Source organism: Poecilia reticulata, chromosome 2, assembly GCF_904066995.2.
Source record: "Poecilia reticulata chromosome 2, P_reticulata-male-v2, whole genome shotgun sequence".
In the NCBI taxonomy this organism is placed as follows: Eukaryota; Metazoa; Chordata; class Actinopteri; order Cyprinodontiformes; family Poeciliidae; genus Poecilia; species Poecilia reticulata.
The window spans coordinates 14,155,950-14,173,875 of record NC_088831.1 but is presented as its reverse complement, the minus strand read 5'-3'; the positions used below and the strand labels follow the sequence as shown (position 1 = coordinate 14,173,875).

General features: G+C 42.3%; 4 protein-coding genes across 6 annotated transcripts; all 4 read right to left on the bottom strand.

Moving 5' to 3' along the window:
• Nucleotides 1-1,629: 1,629 nt before the first annotated feature.
• Nucleotides 1,630-4,283, bottom strand: f7i (coagulation factor VIIi). The gene is made up of 8 exons (XM_081613194.1): nucleotides 4,153-4,283; nucleotides 3,784-3,947; nucleotides 3,671-3,695; nucleotides 3,451-3,564; nucleotides 3,236-3,373; nucleotides 3,054-3,169; nucleotides 2,791-2,911; nucleotides 1,630-2,338 (listed from the first exon to the last, which is right to left on the bottom strand). Exons 1-8 carry the CDS (start codon nucleotides 4,211-4,213, stop codon nucleotides 1,734-1,736), a joined length of 1,344 nt encoding a protein of 447 aa, XP_081469320.1. The 5' UTR covers nucleotides 4,214-4,283; the 3' UTR covers nucleotides 1,630-1,733.
• Nucleotides 4,284-4,359: 76 nt separating this feature from the next.
• LOC103457846 (coagulation factor VII) lies at nucleotides 4,360-9,088 on the bottom strand. Its single transcript, XM_008398278.3, has 8 exons — nucleotides 8,680-9,088; nucleotides 7,781-7,944; nucleotides 7,666-7,690; nucleotides 7,278-7,391; nucleotides 7,031-7,177; nucleotides 6,473-6,582; nucleotides 6,200-6,320; nucleotides 4,360-6,107 (listed from the first exon to the last, which is right to left on the bottom strand). The coding sequence occupies exons 1-8, from the start codon at nucleotides 8,750-8,752 to the stop codon at nucleotides 5,506-5,508; spliced, it is 1,356 nt and encodes a 451-aa protein (XP_008396500.1). The 5' UTR covers nucleotides 8,753-9,088; the 3' UTR covers nucleotides 4,360-5,505.
• A 464-nt stretch (nucleotides 9,089-9,552) lies between these two features.
• f7l (coagulation factor VII, like) lies at nucleotides 9,553-14,635 on the bottom strand. Of its 2 annotated transcripts, none has more exons than XM_008398257.3 (8): nucleotides 14,306-14,635; nucleotides 13,210-13,376; nucleotides 12,442-12,466; nucleotides 12,262-12,375; nucleotides 12,019-12,183; nucleotides 11,842-11,930; nucleotides 10,595-10,715; nucleotides 9,553-10,516 (listed from the first exon to the last, which is right to left on the bottom strand). In XM_008398257.3, the coding sequence occupies exons 1-8, from the start codon at nucleotides 14,394-14,396 to the stop codon at nucleotides 9,969-9,971; spliced, it is 1,320 nt and encodes a 439-aa protein (XP_008396479.1). In that variant the 5' UTR covers nucleotides 14,397-14,635; the 3' UTR covers nucleotides 9,553-9,968. The 2 variants fall into 2 exon arrangements, with proteins under 2 accessions (XP_008396479.1, XP_008396487.1); XM_008398265.3 differs by having other exon boundaries at nucleotides 9,557-10,516; nucleotides 12,043-12,183.
• A 95-nt stretch (nucleotides 14,636-14,730) lies between these two features.
• LOC103457826 (uncharacterized) lies at nucleotides 14,731-17,901 on the bottom strand. Of its 2 annotated transcripts, none has more exons than XM_017303690.2 (9): nucleotides 17,641-17,901; nucleotides 17,341-17,541; nucleotides 16,630-16,752; nucleotides 16,321-16,553; nucleotides 16,115-16,252; nucleotides 15,856-16,043; nucleotides 15,701-15,780; nucleotides 15,543-15,626; nucleotides 14,731-15,072 (listed from the first exon to the last, which is right to left on the bottom strand). In XM_017303690.2, the coding sequence occupies exons 2-9, from the start codon at nucleotides 17,525-17,527 to the stop codon at nucleotides 14,927-14,929; spliced, it is 1,179 nt and encodes a 392-aa protein (XP_017159179.2). In that variant the 5' UTR covers nucleotides 17,528-17,541; nucleotides 17,641-17,901; the 3' UTR covers nucleotides 14,731-14,926. The 2 variants fall into 2 exon arrangements, with proteins under 2 accessions (XP_017159179.2, XP_008396471.2); XM_008398249.3 differs by having other exon boundaries at nucleotides 17,667-17,901.
• Between the last annotated feature and the right edge of the window lie 25 nt (nucleotides 17,902-17,926).

Genomic DNA, 17,926 nt, shown 5'->3' with positions numbered 1-17,926 from the left:
TTTTATCTCATTCTGGTCCTCGGCTATCAGTCACAGTTTGTTCTGATTGTTCATTCATTATCAGCAAAATTTCTGCTTCTGTCTATTTAACACAGAGCCGTTTCACTCAAATGTAAATAAATACGGCTATTAATGAATGATACATACTGCATCAAATAAATATATGCACACATGAAAAAATATTTGTATGCAATGAGGTTATTTCTCATTAAATAATCTGAAATAAAAACTGTTAAAAAAAGAAAGAAATAATCTTTACAAACTAAATGTCAGAAAAATAAAACTTCATTAAATGAATAAATAAATACTTAAATATATCTAAAATTCCTACATAAATTAAACTTATTAATGAAATAAGCTTCCCATAAAAAAACAAATTTAACTTAACTGCCTTGACTTTTATTTAATTATTTAAAAATAATAATATTTATTTACTTTAAGACCAACCCAAACCCTTATTTGAATATAAGAATATCAAATGAAAAGACCCTGAAATAAAAATGGAATAAAAAACTTAGCACTGCAAAATAAAACACAATTAATGAACTAAATAAAACTTTAATTTGTCCTGCTTTCGTTGTTTATTATTAAAAATATTTATTTAATTTTGATTGCCGTTACTTTGAGCTCATTTTTCTCTGATTTATTCAGATTCTGGTTCAGGTCAGGAGATCCAGAAACTTTTTCCACAAATGATTCAAACATCAAAGTTTTTCCCTGATTCGGCTTCAGCCTGCTTTGTTGTTGATTCCTTCAGGTTAAAGTTGAATTCCCAAATTCCCAACTCTGAGTTTACACCAAAGAAGAAGAGCAGATTTCCAGTAAATCCCGTCAGAAGCTCTGACTCATCATGAACTTCAACATCTTGACTCGGTGAACCGGCCAATCAGCTGGAAGCTCCTGAAGGGCTGGAGGACCAGAGTCCAGCCTGGGAGCTGTTTACCCAGCAGAGCTGAACGATGCTGAACCGTTTCTGTTAGTTACTGCAGGAACTCGGTCAACTCCCGTTCCTCCTGAAGGAGCTGGAGTAACTGCCCGACATCAGGACTTTACTGTCCTTCAGCCAGAAAGTCTTAAGCTTTCTCAGGCTTGCAAACTTCTCCAATGTAACAATGGTCAAACACCTCAGTCTTAGTTTCATCTAACCAGAAGTTAAGTACATGGTCTCTGAGTGTATTTCCGTACTATAATTTGGCTTTTTATATTGATTAGAGTAATGGTTTCTCCCTTTGTGAGCGGCCCTCCTGCCCAGGTCGGTACTGGTCCTCTGTTACGCCCCTGACTCTCCAGAGAGTCGTGGATCTCCGTAGGGAGGACTGACAATGTGATGACTTATGGTTTGTGTGGACAGCAGGATTTAAAAACCTGTTCAGTTCTGATGAGAAGGTTGAGAATGTAGCATCTAAAATAAATTTTAAGCAGGAGATTTAGTAGATTCCAATGCGCACACAGGCTTGATTGACAGCGCTAAGACCCGCCTCCTGGCTCTGATTGGTTGTTCCTAGTTAACACTGGGAGAAGAAGGCAGAAGATCTTGATTTTTTCAGATTATATGTTAAGACATAGTGACAGTTTCAACAAATATGTAATAAAATATTTTTAAATCATAAGAATTTCTGAAGTCAGAGATGTTTTTATTCCAGGCTTTATTTGTTTACGTTGCCTCCTGAGAACAGATGGAATAACTTTGTCTGTTCTACAACATGGACTAACATTTTGAATCTTTTCTGAGTTTAAACTCTTGTTTGCTCCTGCAGGACATCCAGAATCGGTGTCTTCTTCATGGTTTCCTCCACCCAGTCTACAAACATGGCCACCTTGGTGTAGACCCCGTAGTACCCCCGGTGAGAACAGCCCCGCCCCCAGGCCACCACGCCCGTCAGGAAGCTGGTGGAGCCGTATTCAGTGACCAGCGGACTGCCGTCGTCGCCACGGCAACTCTCCTGGTTTCCGTCCAGGTACCCGGCGCACAGCATGTTGTCGGTGAAGTTGAATTTGGCTTTCTGGGAGCACTGGGAGTTCTGGACGATGGGGACGTTCATCTTACGGAGGGTGGGTGAGAGCAGGCGGCCCGAGGAGGCGAAGGCGTTCCCCCCGGTGGTCCTCTTGCCCCAGCCGGACACGGTGTGGTACCGGACCAGCAGCAGCTCCCGTTCAGCAAAGTGTTTGGTGGGAAGGCAGACGGGGATGGTGTACCGGTTCAGAACGACAGACCCGTTCATCCGGATGAGGGCGATGTCGCTGTCGCCTGTTGCTGGGTTGTAGTTGTCATGAGGAATCGCCACATTAGCGTCAAATGTTTGCTCTGTGTCACCTTTCAGATCCAGATCGTTTTCACCTGGTCAATAAAGACAGATTTAATTCTAAATCACAACTGAGCTGGAAGTTTTGAATCACTTAAAGGTCTGAAAATTACACAAGTGTTCACCTGCTAAAGCTTGGAAATAAATTCAAGAGCAGTATTCATATGGGAAACTTTCCCGTCTATTAAAACCTAAATATAGTACTCCTTTATGTCTTTTTAAATGTCATAATTAAAACAAGAAACCTCACCAAATTCAGGTTTTTTCATTTTTAACAAGGAACTTTATTGTGTTTTAACAAGATAAATGTTCCTGAATTTATTTTCAAGCTCTGGCATTTAAACGCTTTTGTACAAAATGACAAACTTTGTCCAGTTTAGATTTTTTTATATAAAACATTTAGTAAATATGATAATAATTTAGTTCCCTAGATAGTTTGTGGAGTGCCAATATTTAAAGGTGATTACAGTTCAGATTTTAGCTGTACCTGCCACCACAGTGAGCTGCTGGAGGCTCTTCCCATGAACGCAGTGGGCCGCGGTGATGACCCAGTCCGGTCGGACCAGAACTCCGCCACAGTGGCTGCTTCCATTCAGCTTAATCAGAATCTGATGAAGAAAATTAAGAGTTACTTATTGAATAATCTGGTTGATTGGATGTTAAACCAACCGGCGTCCGATTGGTTTAAGAAGGACCTGAACACAGCGGCAGCCTGCAGGGGCCGCCACTGTGGGATGCAGCAGTGTTTACCTGCCAGGGGCAGTCTCCATGGTTACAGTGGTTAGCTCCCACCTGCCTGACCTGATCCTGCATGGTCTGGTTGAGTCGGGTGACTGAAGAGGCCACCCGTCCGCAGGGGAACGCCACTGAACACAATCACATCATCAGCAAACGTCCATGTAAACTAGAGGGCGCTGTGACCTTTCCTTCACCTTTAGAGACGCATTTCTTTCCATCGTCTGCCAGCTGGTAGCCGTCAGCGCAGAAACATTTACGCCTCTCTCCAGAACCGTCACAGAAATGCTCACAGTGTCCATTCTGGTATAGGCAACCCAGCGTGTCTTCAAAGACTGACAAGAAAAGCTTATGCAGTAGAGAAGCTGTTTTCTCCACATTTAGACATCTAATATTAAAATAAATGCAGTACCTGTCTGACAGTACCGTCCCTCATATCCCTCCGGACACTGGCATTCATAGGTGGCTCCCATGTAGATACACGTCCCGTTGTTAAGGCACGGGTTCACCAGACAGGGGTCCTTTTCTGACGGAACAGATTGGAATAATTGTAGGGTCCAAATTAACGAAGGTTGACTTCAGTTTCAGCAGATTTCTTGGATCAGTCAGGGTGAGCGCTGTAAGAAACTTACTATCATATGTTTTCCAGAAGTCCCTCTGAAACCGAACAGAAAGAGTTTGTGAGTGTTTTTATTCTCCGGACACCAGCGGGTGCAGCAGAGATCCAGAGGAGCGAGCTGCTCACCGTCTGCTGGTCGTCCTCGAAGACTTCCCGCGCCTCCTCGTAGTTGCAGATCTCCTCGATGCATTCCCTCTCCAGGTTCCCCTGCTTCAGCTCCTCCAGGAAACCGCTGTTCGCTCTCCTCCATCTGCGCAGCACTGAAGCGGCTTCATGTTTCTCTACAAACACTGCAGACGGTGCATCCATTTGTCTGTTACTCACCTTCACGGCGTTTTCTTTAATTAATGTGTGAACACAGTAGAAGCTCCTAAAGATACCTGGTAGATTCGGATGTTTATCTAATCAACTTCTGGGATTAAATCTTAAAACAAACCATTCAGGTGTGTGTCTCTTAAAGCAGTAATCTGAGTTAATGGATGTTTTTTGTCCAACCTTCAGCAGCGTGGACGGCCCACAGCAGAGCAGAAACCAGGCAGAAGCTCCTCAGCAGCATGTCTGCAGTGTTGAACGTCACAGAGAAAATCAGGACTGAGATCAGAGGCGGTTCAGCTCTGGAGCCTCAACCTGCTCTGCAAACAAAGATCTCTGGTACTTTGGACGCTTTTCACTCGCTGTACACAAGCAGTATGGAAAAGTACCTCACAGTTACTGCAGAAGTACGACTAATGAAGCTAGAAAAGTTGAACTGTTCATAACTAAAGCTTTCATCATAAGAAAATCCTAATCAAATTTTTAACTGTATTTGGATAAAATGAACTGATCTTACAGGTTTTCTACAATAGATTGCAGTAAATATGCAACATATTTCTTATTTACTGTTAAAAATCCACTAAATATATTTTTATTGAGTAGTGAGTAGTGAGGACTTCATTTTATTGCTATGCCTCTAATTGTCCACTAGGTGTCAGTAAATGTTGCTGAACTCAGATGGACTCAGATTTACCTGGACACAGGATATGACATACTAGGATATGCTTAGTTTATGAAATATTTACCCCTTTGCATTTGTTTATTATTTGTATTGATTTAAACATTTGCTGTGAATTTTACATCTAAGAGATGGTTAGAAATAGATTTAGTGAGAAACATTTGGACATTCTAAATGTTTTATTTTCCTTCTTCCAGTTGCGAAGAAATTAACAATTAAACCACAAAATATATATTTTCTTTAACTCATTTAAACAAATGAATGACCTAAACCTTTAACCTTCTACACAACAAACCCTAAAAAAAATAAAAAAAGGCATTTTGGACCAAGACATGTGTAAATGTCACAGTCTCAATTGATACATTTGAAATTATCAATTAGCAACCTAAATATTCAGTTAGCAATCAAAATATTTAGTTAGCAAACTAATTATTCAGCTTGCTAATTAGTCAGCTAAATATTTTTAAGCTAAATATTCAGTTAGTAATCAAAATATTTAGTTGGCACATTAAATACTTCTGTTACCAAGCTAAATATTCAATTAGCAAACAAAATATTTGGATACAACCTAAATATTTTGATAGTTAAACAGTTAGCAAGCTAACTGTAGAACTAAATGCATTTATAGAAATAAATATTGCTGTAAACAGAAATATTTATTCTGTTTACAGAATAAATATTTTAAATGTGGCTTACTAACTAAAATGGTTACATGGGAGCTAAATATTTTTGCTCCCTTACATATATTTCAACCTTCATTTTATTATTGCTGTTAATTTAAGTTTGCATATGGCACTTGTAGAAAGAAAGTCAATTTTTTCAATTTGTTCTCCATCTGTTTGGATAAATTATTCAGATTACTGTACAGTTACAGTCGCAGAGCTAGGGACGGTTTCTGTGGTGTTTCCACTCTGCGCCGGTGTCGCTGTTCGGTTCTGGATCCACTCCAGGTAGTTGGACACTCGGGTGTAGATGCCGTAGTTGCCTGGTCGGGCGCAGCCCTTCCCCCAGCTGACGATCCCCAGCAGAAAGCGCGTCTTCTTGAACTTGGTCACCAACGGGCCGCCGCTGTCACCTTTACACGAGTCCGTCCGACCGTCCAAATACCCGGCACAGAACATGTTCTCGGTGAGCAGCACGCCGCTCTGCTCTTTGCAGGTCTGCTTCCGGATGCGGGGCACCTTGGTTCGCCGGAGGAGGACGGAGGTGGGCCCGTTCTCGCCCCGCCTGCCCCAGCCGCTCACCGTGTGCAGGTCCACCGCCCAGAGGTCCCGTTCAGCCAGCGGCCGAGTCGGCAGGCAGATCGGAACCACGTACGGCGAGTAAACTATGGGAGAAGCTAGGCGTAGGAGGCCGATGTCGTTGTCCACGGTACTGCTCACGTAATTCTCATGCATGATGATCTCGACAACTTGGATGACCTGTTCAGTGGACTCGTTGACCAAGATGTCGTGTTCACCTGGAAGACAGCGCAGGAACCAGTTTGAACTGGTCTCTAATGGTTTAAATTGTTTTTTTTTTTTTTTTGCTGTTGAAAGGATCGATTCATACCTGCAACCACTTTCAGGAACTGCGGGTTGGTGTTCTCCAGGCAGTGAGAGGCTGTGAGGATCCATGTCGGTTTATAAATCACTCCTCCACAGAAACCTTTGCCTTTATACGTCAGTAAAACCTTCAAGGAAGGATTAAGATTTCAGCATTCATTCCATGAAAACATCGGCCTCCTCTTCAGTCTTAGCAGGCTGAACGTGTTTGGCTTCAGCCCTCACTGTAACTCTGAAGTCCGTTTGCTGACAGTAAAATCAGACTCTATCTTCCACCTACCTGCCAGGGGCATTCACCTTTCGGACATTCGCTTCCCCCCACAATCCTCAGCAGATGCATGTCTTTGGTTACTTTCTGGAGGACGGGGACCGTGCCGCACGCTATTGGTGCTGAAACAACCATTTGATTGGACAGTTGATTACCAGGGCTGATATAGGACAAAATAACTCCTCAGCAAGTTAGGAGTAATTATCTGGTTGCCAATTTTGCTATTAAATTGGCAACCAGATAATTACCAGCTTCCTTTTTAAGAAATGGTGTCCCACGGGGATCTATACTAGATCCTTTTATTATTCAAAAAGGCATTGATGGTTTTAAAGTTCTCTTTTTACGCTGATGACAAATTGATCTATTTGGAGGAAGCCATAATAAGGTTTTTACTCTGTCTCTGAAACCTGAAAAAAACTTTTTCTGGTTTGTAAGTGAACGTTGGTGTAGGTAGCTTACAATCCAGTTTTGTATTTATTAAAATACAAAACGCTTATGTAGATGATTATTGTGTTACTAAAATTTTCAGTCAGAATGAAAGTTTGTAAATGATCTAAAGTAGCAGTAAACCTTTAGTAATGCAGCTTCGTCCATCTGCGTCCAGTTCGTAACCATCAGCACATGAACATGCTACCCTTCGTCCAAACGCGTCTTCATCGCAGAAATGATCACAGCCTCCGTTCTCCAGCAGACAACTGTCAGACTCCGTCTGCTGCTCTGGAGACGGAAATAATAACAGTAACTGAAGTTATTTGAAAAAGACAGGAAATTAAAATACTGGTTGTTAATCCATGATAAAATGTCTTTTCTTGCTCACCGAACTCACAGTTGAGTCCCATGAACTGAGGAAAACATAAGCAGGTGTAGGACTCTTCATTATTGATGCAGGTCCCTCCGTTCTGACAGGGGGCCGACGTACATCTGTCAGGGACTGGGGCAGAAACACACCGTTATTATTTAACAGAAATGTCCCCCAACATTACGGCTGATAACTGTTGACGGTCATGAACCTATTTTAATCCAACCCCAAGTGTTCAGAAATATTCAGCAGATTATAAACGGTCAGCAGTTGTCGTAGGAATGTGAAACTTTTCGTAAAACCCTGCAAACATACAGGAAGCTCTGGTGGATGTACTGTTCTCCTCCCTGACTCCGTTACCAGAAGGTCAGACTTTTTTTGGTTTATGTTGACAATCATTACTTACTGGAGTACCGTTTCCAGAACTCGTTCTGAAGAAAAGACAAAAACCAACAGGATTTTAGTTTCTTGCTCGATGAGTTAGAATCGTCGACCCTCATAGTGTCTGCGACATAACGCACCGTTATCTCGTCGTGCTCAAACACCTCTCTGGCCTCCTCAAAGCTACATTTCTCCTCCAAACACTCCCTTTCCAGGTTTCCCACCTTCAGCTCCTCAAACCAGCCAGAGTTGAACCGGCGAGTCCGGATCAGGACGCCATTGGCCTCATGTTGCTCCAGAAAGACTGTGGAACACAAAGAAGCATAAATCACATGCCTTCACTGGAAAACATCAGTTTACCTGTTGAGGTAGATATAAGTCAATGTGCGGCTGATACGATTTTTGCTTTGGAACAAAAACACATCTTGTAATTTCCTCTGTTAGTTTAATTGTTTAATTTGGAGACCCTAATAAGGCTCTACTAGCTGCTCTTGTTTACAGGTAGCAGCCATTCCTGGAAAGTAATGAACTAAACATAACCAGGAGAAACATGTTGCTCCATTTCAGCGCTGACATCTGTAGATAGCAGACTCTCTTTGTTTGCCATACTGTTCCCTGAGTTTAATTACTGGAAATATTCTCGTGATACACTGCATGGCATTCCAGCACCACTAGTCTTAGAAGAGGAAGCTTGTCTAATTGTCTTTTGACAAATCTGCTCACTTTATACTGTCTTCTTTCCAGAAACAAGCCTTGAGGAGGAAGATTTAAGATCCAAAGGTTCATTGATGCTTTGGTAGCTTGTTTTGCTATTGCTAGGAGATCCAGAAGGTTTCGGTCATTTGCTGAACTGAACCTTTTAAGGGTGTTTGTCACCAGTGGGTTGTTGGGTGAGGCAATCAGAATGTGACACCAGTAGATGTTAGCTTTGCAGCCGGCTAGCTTGTTGTTAACTCAACACAAACTATTAAGGATTTACCTCAGCTTCAGTTCTGCTAAACCATGAATAACGTACAGGTTCAGTCTGGATCTTCCTCACCTGAAACCGGCTGGGAGTCCTGGAGGATGAAGACGAAGATGACGAAGACCCTCAGCAACATGGTTGATTTCATCAGAACGCTACCATCGCTCTTCTAAAGGTACAAAGTCTTGAACTCCCCCTCTCACCACTAGTCTGTAGTTTGTCACATGGAGACACCCCTGGTGACGAAACACTGGCTGATCAATGCCCTCAGGTTCAGCAACTTCTGCTGACCAAATTCAGAAAATATTTCCTTCTCAAACCTCATCAGGTCCTGATATAAACATTAAAACCTTTATTTAATAAGACAGAAAGCTGTGAGAGTGACATCAAACTCAAACTTTAATCTGCTGGCAGAAGAAACCAAAACACTGAATGAAGAAGGGAGAAAAGACGCATAAAAATAATAAAAAACACTAAGTTAATCTTTCCTGCCCTCAAAACAAACATTTATGCAACAGTCTACCATTGGTTCGGTTGGACCTGAGGTTCTTAACAGGAGCACTGGAGCTCCCTCTAGTGGTACTAAACAGAAACCTTCCACAAGTCAAGCAGAGTTGTGAAAAGATTCAATAACAGAAGAAATACTGATTAAAAAACATTAAATATGTGATTTTTACATTTTTTGAAAACAAAATGTCTCCTTGATTCCTAACAATACCTCACAAATAAGTGAGCGGTTTGTTAGCAGGTGGGAAAGCGAAGTAGGAAGAGAGGAGCTGCTAATGTTCTGGTAAATCCTTGGGTACAAACTGGTGAAGTGGTAGTTTGGATTAGTCAAAGTCTGAGATATAATCTGTTGTAAATGTTACACTAAAGTCAAACTTTAAGATTTTGAGAAAAAACTGATCGACAAGAAACCCATTAGCTTAAGGTAATGTCAGTTTTATCCTGCTAAAGTTTGTCAACAAGCTAACGATGCTAACAGGCTAACTTCCTTCTGTTATAAACTAAGTTTCCAGGACTTGTGGTGGTGGACATCTGTACCCAACAGTTCGGTTAGCCTCTGTCCCACCTGGATGAAAACTCGTTCATTAATGACTGAGGATTAAATGTTGAAATTATGTAGAAAGAAAAACACAGTTTTGCCTGATTATGTATGTTTATTACATATAAATGACAGAATTATGAATCTCTGGAACATTAATACAGATTTCCTTCCTCTGTCCAGATGTAAACCCACAGAAGAAATTTCAGACATTAAATCTAAACTTTGAGCTTGTCGCTGGGTTAATGTAACTATATTTCTACAGACATTTCTACTTTCCTAACACAGTTTACTCTGCGCTGCTTTGACCTGCGCCGTTTCAGCCGGTAGCCATCAAAGTTTCGATCCAGTCCAGGAAGTTGGTGACTTTGGCGTAGACGCCGTACATGTTCTCCTTGGCGCAGCCCTTCCCCCAGCTCACCACACCCGTCAGGAACCACGTCTTCTTGTACTTCACCACCAGCGGGCCGCCGCTGTCGCCTTCGCAGGCGTCCTGCCCGCCCCGTCTGTGTCCCACGCAGAACATGTTCTTGGTGATGTTGAGCTGGGTGTGGAGGCGGCACTCCTGCAACGGCACCCTGGGCAACACCAGCCACTGCAGGTAGCGGGCGATGGGGCCGGCCTCCACCAGGCGGCCCCATCCGGACACTGTGGCCTGGCGGACGTTGTACAGCGTCCAGGCGAAGGTGCTGTTCCGAGCCGGGAGGCAGATGGGGATGACGTGGAGGCCCAGCTTCACCGGGCGGTGCAGCTTCAGCAGGGCCAGGTCGCTGTCGGTGGTCACGGGGTCGTAGTCCGGGTGGATGGTGATGTTCAGCACACGCCGATGCTGCTGCGTCTTCTCCTCTGTCTCTAGGTCATGTTTGCCTGGCAGTGACCAGCATTCAGGTTAAATATCGTCAGGAACCGCCAGGCTGTGAGTTTGACCTTGAAGAGTGACCTCACCTACGTAGATGTGTAAGATGGCTGAAGGTTTGCGCCAGACGCAGTGCGCTGCGGTGAGAATCCACACGTCTGACAGGATGATGGCGCCGCAGCTGAATCGGTTGTGTTCGTACAAAGCAACCTGGAACAAACATGAATGACCTTGACCTGACCTCTGAAGACCTGAGTGATGTTGACCCCCAGGTTTCTACAAATCTAACAAAATTTGTGTCAGACTTTTGGGCAGAAAATTTTTTTGTTTGTCCTGCTTTATTTTGAAGATATTAACGATGACCTCTGATGACCTTTGGAAATGTTTTTGTTAAAATCTTTAAAATGACGGCAGCACAAATGTTTGTTAGATTTGAAGAAAGACCAACTTTACTCAGGTGACCTGAACCCTTTTTATGTTTAGGATCTTTATTAACATTCAGATTTCATTTTAAAAACAAAAATTGACATTTTTTTTATTTAGTGAGTTTTTAAAGTAGAAGGCAGCAGTCTGAAGCCTTTTTTTTGTTTACTGACATACAATTTCATATAATTTTGATTTATTGTTGAGTAGATGAGATTTGTTTTTAAAAACATCACAAACCATTTTAGTGAATTTTTAATTTAGTGAATTTTGAAATAGTTTTTCTTTTAATAAGGAAACCAATCAAAACTTGTTTTATGTTTTGGATCTTTAATGATATTCAGACTTTATAAAATTTGTGCAGGTAATTTTTAAAAAACTATTTTTTTTTAACATTTTTAATTGATTACATTTTGACATTGTTTTCTTTAAACAAGGCAAATGTCCAAAGCCTATGTTAGGATCATTAATGATAAACAGATTTCATAAAAAATTTGTTAGTTCTTAATGAAGTTAAACAAAAATTACCTCACAAATGTTTGCCTTTTTTATTTAATAAATTTCGAATTTTTTCTTTTAATTAGGCAACAAATCAAAGCTTGTTTTATGTTATAAATCTTTAATAATATTCATTAAAATTTTTGTTGTTGAACAGGTGAAACAAAAAACATCACAAACCAATTTTGCATTTTCTATATAATAAATTTTAAAATAGTTTTTGTTTAATAAGGCAACAATTTAAAACTTGTTTTATGGTTTGGATCTTTAATTATTTACAGATTTTATTAAAATGTGTTTATTGTTGAGGAGGTAAAACCGAAAAAATGTGAAATCACAGTAAACTAGTTTTTTCACATTTAATTGAGTGAATTTTGAAATTGAATGTTTTGGACCCGTCTGGTGTTGGACTCACCTGCCATGGACAGTAACCTTTGGGGCAGGCCTGCCCTCTAACAACCCGGGGCGCAAAATTGACCTGCGGCCTCCCACAGACGACCGGATCTGCACCAGAGAGAGGTCAGAGGTCAGTCTTACTTCCTGAGTCTGGAGGCTCAGTGTGCGGTTCTGTTGGGAAGCGGACAGAACCCACAGGAAGAAGACGCTCCGCTCTGACCTTTGGGCAGACAGGTGCTGTTGTCCTGGTCCAGTCCGTATCCCGGAGCGCAGAAACAGAACCGCGAGCGATCCGGATTCTCTCTGCAGAAATGCTCGCATCCGCCGTTTCTATAGCGACACCTGGTTGAGGTCGATCGGACTGCAAACGGGCAGAAACAGAACATCACCCACATCCTGGACCTGGCCCGTCAGCAGCCAGTTCTCAGCAGGTTCCTACCTTTGTCACATTTGGACCCGTGGAAACCGGCGGCACATTTACAGGTGAAGGAGGCGAGGTGGCGCGTGCAGGTCGCCCCGTTCTTACAGGGAGACGACAGGCAGAGGTTCGGCGCTGGAAACCAAAACACATCCATGAGGCCCGGTTCTCACAGCAGGCGGGAAATGTTCGGGTCAGTACCTGTGTAGGTCCTCCAGAAGTTTTCCTGCACAAGAGAAAAACAGGCAGTGAAACCAGAGATGGACCAGGAACTCGGCCAAAGTTAAGCTAAAATACTTTGAATATTTTTGAGTTTAGCCAAAAATATTTGTGGAAGTTTTCTGCTAATGTTGGCCAGACTATAAATCAGGGGGACAAACATTTTACAAATATTTTTATTTTAATTGAACAAACAATTTTATTATTTATTTGTACTTGCTGAGTAAGCAAAGCTATCAGATTTCTGTAGTTTTTGCAGGTTTCACAGATTAATAAAATCAGTAAATTATATCCGTTTTTTTAATTTTTTTATCTTTTTCTGGATTTTTTTTTGTCAGTAAGAACAGTTTATGTTTCACTCTTCAATGAACATTTATTACTAATAAATTCAATTAAAAGCCAAACCCTGTATTAATACTTTATGTTGCACTTTACATTTTACATTTTCCAATTTTAACTGTCTGTTTTATTTCGCACAGAACTTTGATCAGTGAAAATTTCACCAACATTAAACGGCCTGAAGCAGCAAATTCGGCTTTTCCTGATCTGGGATCCATATAAGGGCCACAAAAGGTCCCCGAACCGCACATTGAGCACCCCTGATGTAACAAAAGCTCTTAGAAAAAGTGTGAAAGAGTGAAAGTTTTAAGTTTTCCCAAAAATGTTACTCAGGTGAAGTAGATATTCTGAAAAACAGCATTTGAGTAAGTTTACTTCTTTACTTAAATCTCAGACGGTGGTGAGACTCACCAGCTGCTGCGGCTGCGGGATGATCTCTCTGGCCTCCTCATAGGAACATTTCTCCTCGTAACATTCCCGCTCCAGGTTTCCGTTCCTCAGCTCCTCCAGGAAAGTGTTGGCCCTTCGAGTTCGCTGCAGGAAACCAGTGGCTTCACGTCGGGACACAAACATTCGTCCTGCAGGGAAACAACCAAACGGCTGCTGGACTCAAACTGGAACCATGTGACAGGCAGGAAATAGTTACATTTACTTGAGTAACTTTTTTGAGAAATCTTAATTTTAATTATTTTATTATTTAGTGTTTCTACTCTTACTGGAGTAAAATCTATGGATTTTCTACACACAGATTAAAAAGCAAACTAAATTCACCATAAACAGACACACACCTGCAGTTTTTGTTAAAGTTTCATAAGTTTTTGTTTATTGAAAGAAGCTGATCTGGAAACATTTTGCCTGATTTTGTTATTTTTTGCTACTTGTATGAGTTACTGTCATTTTTGTTCTTAAAATACCAAAATTTCCACTTAATTTACATTTTTGTCCATCTGATAATCTATTTTTTAAATATGAAATGATTTAAATTTGGGTAGACTTTTACCAAATACTTTTTTACTTGTACTTGAGCTACTCTTACTTGAGTATGATTTTTGGGTACTCAAATATTTTCCACAAATTTCTTGAAGTTCCTGACAGAAATTTTTTCATAACCAGCTATAAATACAAAAACAAGATTCATAAACCACAAGTAGGAAAATTTTATTACTAACAAAAAAAGTAATAATTTCTTTTGCTTAATTGATTTTTATTTTAAATCTAGGTATTTCAATGTACTTAGAGTAAAATAATATTTATTTAATGCTCATTTTTATTGATTTAACTTGTTTGCAGCAGAAATATCTGACAGAATATTTCATTAGATTATAAATTTTGGTCAAAATATAGTTACATTTATGATAAAACTATGTAGTTTTTTCTCTGCATTTTGCAGTCTGGAGCAGAACGGAGGTCCGGTTCATCAGAACCGAGCTGTTGGATCCTGACGGACAGTACCAGAGCAACAATAAGATGAAGAGGAGCAGGAGGAGGAAGAAGGAGCAGGACTGACCTCCTGGGGTCCCGGTGCATGCTGGGAGAGCGGCGGTTATGAGGAGGAGGAAGAAGAAGACGCTCTTCGTTTGTCTGCTGATGGACGCCATGCTTGTTTTAAACTGATCAAAGTTCACAGAGAAACAAACAAAAACCCCGACAGAAAAACACGTCAGATTAAAGCTCAGCCCTCTTCTGCTGTCAGGGCAAAATGGCTCCAATTTTTTTCAAAATGTTTACAGATAAATTTAAACTCAAAGAATGAAATCTACTCTGGTTTATCAGACGATAAAGTTTGAACCATTTAAATAGGCACTAAACTCTAAATATGATGGTTTTAATCTGAGATTCTGACTTTATTTAATGAATAAATCCATCAGGATCATTTCCAGGACATGTTTGTTTTTCAGAGTTTCCAACAGAAAGAGCACACTGAGGCAGAAATAATAAATAGAACTCATTATTTAATGAAGCTCCCTTTTAAAAGTTAACATGTTTACATCAGCATTCAGATAATTAAATAATAAAAAACAGCTAAAACAAATTTATTATGATTGTAAACAGAAAACGCTGGAATCATAAAGCTGCAGTACATTGTGGTAACAGGTGTCCTCCTGTCCTCCGGGGGGGGCCACCACGGTTACAGCATCTCCTTCAGGATGTCGGGGAGGAACTCCTGGGCATCTCTCAGTTCGTCCTTCCACTCCTGGGGGATGGCGGCGCCGCGGTGGGCGGCCCCGGCCCCCAGCAGGGCCCCAAGGGCCGAACCGCGGTTACAGTTTTCACCTGGAGACCAAAACAGGTTGAACACCAGGAGATCCAGTTTGAAGTCTGTTTACTCAACAGTTTTGCTTTCTCTCTTTCTTCTCTAATAAGTTTATTTAAAACAACATACAGGACGGAATTATTAAATTAAAGTTTGTGTTTTACCATTAGCTTCAGCTAAATTTCATGTTGGTGTAGAGCTTTAGCATTAGCTTCCACTAAATACTGCTAGTGTAGCATTTCAGCATTAGCCTCTGCTAAATACTATGTTAGTCTACCATTTCAGTTTTAGCTTCTGCAAAATACTGTGTTTCTGTAGCATTTAGCATTAGCTTCCACCAAATACTGTTAAATGGTGAAGGGTTTTAACGCTAGGAGGGTTTTAACGCTAGAGGAGCTAATGGTTATGATTAGCGCATTAGCACATTTAATTATTCAGCTAGAGATGCCACCACTTTAGCTTTGTTTCAGCTAACGTCTTGAGATCTGACCTCCACAGTTGGTGTTGGTCAGGATTCCTGTTTTGGGGTCGTCATGAAACTCGTAGGCCAGGTAGAACAAACTGGACAGAGCCCCTGTGGGTTCAACGGGTCAAAGGTTAGCATCGCTCACATAAGGTAAAGCTAAAGTTGAGCTTGTAGGTTCTGACCTCGGTTGTAGCAGGCCAGACCCAGGTGGCTCACGGCGTTCTGATGGACCTGCAGTCTCTCCTCAGAAGATGCTGGAAACCTGGAACAGTCAAAGTAAATCAGCCGTTTCATGTATAAAACCTTCAGCAGAGCTGCTGGCCCGGTTCAGACAGACCTGGCAGCCTTGCAGCTGTAGCTCTGGCAGGCGTCCCAGGCCTCCAGCCTCTTCAGGGTGAACTCGGCCTGCTGGCGGACACTGGCCCCGCCCAGCACAGCGTGGAGCGCCCGGCTGTAGATTGTCACATACTCGGGCACTTTGGGGTGAGGATGGGTGAGTTTCACGAACTCCACCGCTGCTGAAACCTGAGGAGAGACGACGACATGAGATCGGACCTTCAGAGACGGATGAGGACGGATGGGTCGTGTTCGCTCACAGCTTCATCCTCATTGGCCGAAGCAGACAACAGGATAAAGGGAAGGATCATGGGAAGGCAACCGATGACGTCCAGCTGGCTGTCAGGAAACCGAGAGCTCAGCATCTGTTTGGATCGTTTCTCTGCAAACTTCAGAACCTGAAGAGAACCAGACAGTCAGAACTGGTCTGATGACCAGCGGAGGTGGAGGGAAGATCCTGGTTCACCTCACTGGGAGACGTCGGCCTGCCGTCCTGCCAGTCGGCGAAGAACGAGCGGTGGAAGGACTCGGCATAGGTGTCGGCGTGCGAGCCGGGCGTGGTCAGGAACCGGACGTAGTCGGACAGAACGGCGGCCCGAACCTCCGGCTGGGAGACGTCGGCAAAACGCCTGGAGACGATGGTCTGAGCTGCTCGCAGGGAGCAGAGGATGTTCAGGGTGTTGTCTCCGGCCTGGAGACCTGCAGGACCGGACAGACGATGAAGACCCGACAAAGTCACCGGTTCTGACACAGCTGCGGTTCTGAGCGCCGGTACCTTGGTGGTAGTGGACCGAGCCGTTTGAGGACTGCCACAGGTCCAGCTTGTCATGGAGGATGACACTCCCTACGACGTCGGCTCGCTTGGCGCCGGTGGACCAGGCGGTGCGACCGCTGCCGGCTGCAACAGGAAGAAGGAAACATGTCAGAAGCGAGTCATCAACGAGGGAGTTCCTCAAGGCTGGGTTCTCAGGACTCTGATGTTCTGCAGAAGGAATGTCATTAAAAACGTGCTAGTTGACACACTGCATCATCAGTGACACATGGCTGCCATTACACAACCTTTCAGGCATTTTGATTGGTTGAGACACGGAACATTAATGTTGCTATCTGGCTGGTTTGGGATCCAGCCCCACAGAATGATGCTGCCATCACCAGGCCATACTCATTGGGGTTTTCCAACAGTTATACCAATCACTAGCTAGTTTTGGACTGAATGGATAAATACTAATAAATAATATAAAAATATATATAAAAACGTGCATGTACATTTTAAAATAGTCAAAATAAATATATAAATGCAAAAGATAATTTTAAACCAATAAAATCTATTAAAAAAATTGTGATAAATTAAAATTTCATTTAAAAAATAAAATTTCTTCTACTAGATAAAACCAGGTTGACATCAAGGAATGGCTCCAATTTCAACACTATTTAGACGAATTCCTCAATTTTGCTTTAAAGCTGAAACCCGGTCCGGTTCTGGTACCTGTGTTGGACAGGGCCAGAATGCTGGACGGGTGTCTGTCTGCAGGCGCGTTAAACCCGCTGATCCAGCCTCCGAAATCCCTGCTGATGTCCTGGATGTTGTAATACCAGTGGACCGGCATGGACAGGGAGTCTGCGGCACACATGGCCCAGAAGGCCTCGCTCACTGACAGCCTCACTGCAGACATCTCCAGCCTTCAACCTGCAGCAGCAAAAAGTGGGGAAAACTCTTCAGTTCTCCATGATGGTAACTGGAACTGGAACCAGAACATCCTCCATTGATCCTAATTTAAAACCTCACCTGTCTGATGCTGACACAGCTCTCACCTTTCCTCTCCCGATCCTCCTCCCTCCTCATCAGAACTTGTATAAGTGCTTATCAAATAGTTACAAAACTCATCCGGAAGTGACCCGCCTGTAAACATCCGGTCCTCCCATTAACGACCAGCACCTCCTCCAGTTACATACTGGTTCATTCTTCATATATAATTGGATTATCAACGAAATGACACATGATCGTTGTCATTTAGTAAACAAAGTAGCAGTACGGGTACCGCGAGGGCCATTACATAAATAACGCCCCGAGT

Excerpts from the sequence above, each read along its gene's own strand:
- f7i (XM_081613194.1), bottom strand. The coding sequence starts at position 4,213 with ATGCTGCTGAGGAGCTTCTGCCTGGTTTCTGCTCTGCTGTGGGCCGTC. Across the intron at positions 3,565-3,670 it reads CTTCTGGAAAACATATGATA|AAAAGGACCCCTGTCTGGTG; the intron begins GTAAGTTTCTTA and ends CTGTTCCGTCAG. Across the intron at positions 3,170-3,235 it reads AAAGAAATGCGTCTCTAAAG|TGGCGTTCCCCTGCGGACGG; the intron begins GTGAAGGAAAGG and ends GATTGTGTTCAG.
- LOC103457846 (XM_008398278.3), bottom strand. The coding sequence starts at position 8,752 with ATGAAATCAACCATGTTGCTGAGGGTCTTCGTCATCTTCGTCTTCATC. Across the intron at positions 7,691-7,780 it reads TTGAGCACGACGAGATAACG|AACGAGTTCTGGAAACGGTA; the intron begins GTGCGTTATGTC and ends TCTTTTCTTCAG. Across the intron at positions 6,321-6,472 it reads AAGGTGAATGCCCCTGGCAG|GTTTTACTGACGTATAAAGG; the intron begins GTAGGTGGAAGA and ends CCTTCCTTGAAG.
- f7l (XM_008398257.3), bottom strand. The coding sequence starts at position 14,396 with ATGGCGTCCATCAGCAGACAAACGAAGAGCGTCTTCTTCTTCCTCCTC. Across the intron at positions 12,184-12,261 it reads CGGGTCCAAATGTGACAAAG|TCCGATCGACCTCAACCAGG; the intron begins GTAGGAACCTGC and ends GCCCGTTTGCAG. Across the intron at positions 10,716-11,841 it reads AAGGTTACTGTCCATGGCAG|GTTGCTTTGTACGAACACAA; the intron begins GTGAGTCCAACA and ends TGTTTGTTCCAG.
- LOC103457826 (XM_017303690.2), bottom strand. The coding sequence starts at position 17,527 with ATGTCTGCAGTGAGGCTGTCAGTGAGCGAGGCCTTCTGGGCCATGTGT. Across the intron at positions 16,554-16,629 it reads CTCGGTCCACTACCACCAAG|GTCTCCAGGCCGGAGACAAC; the intron begins GTACCGGCGCTC and ends CCGGTCCTGCAG. Across the intron at positions 15,073-15,542 it reads GACCAACACCAACTGTGGAG|GTGAAAACTGTAACCGCGGT; the intron begins GTCAGATCTCAA and ends TTTGGTCTCCAG.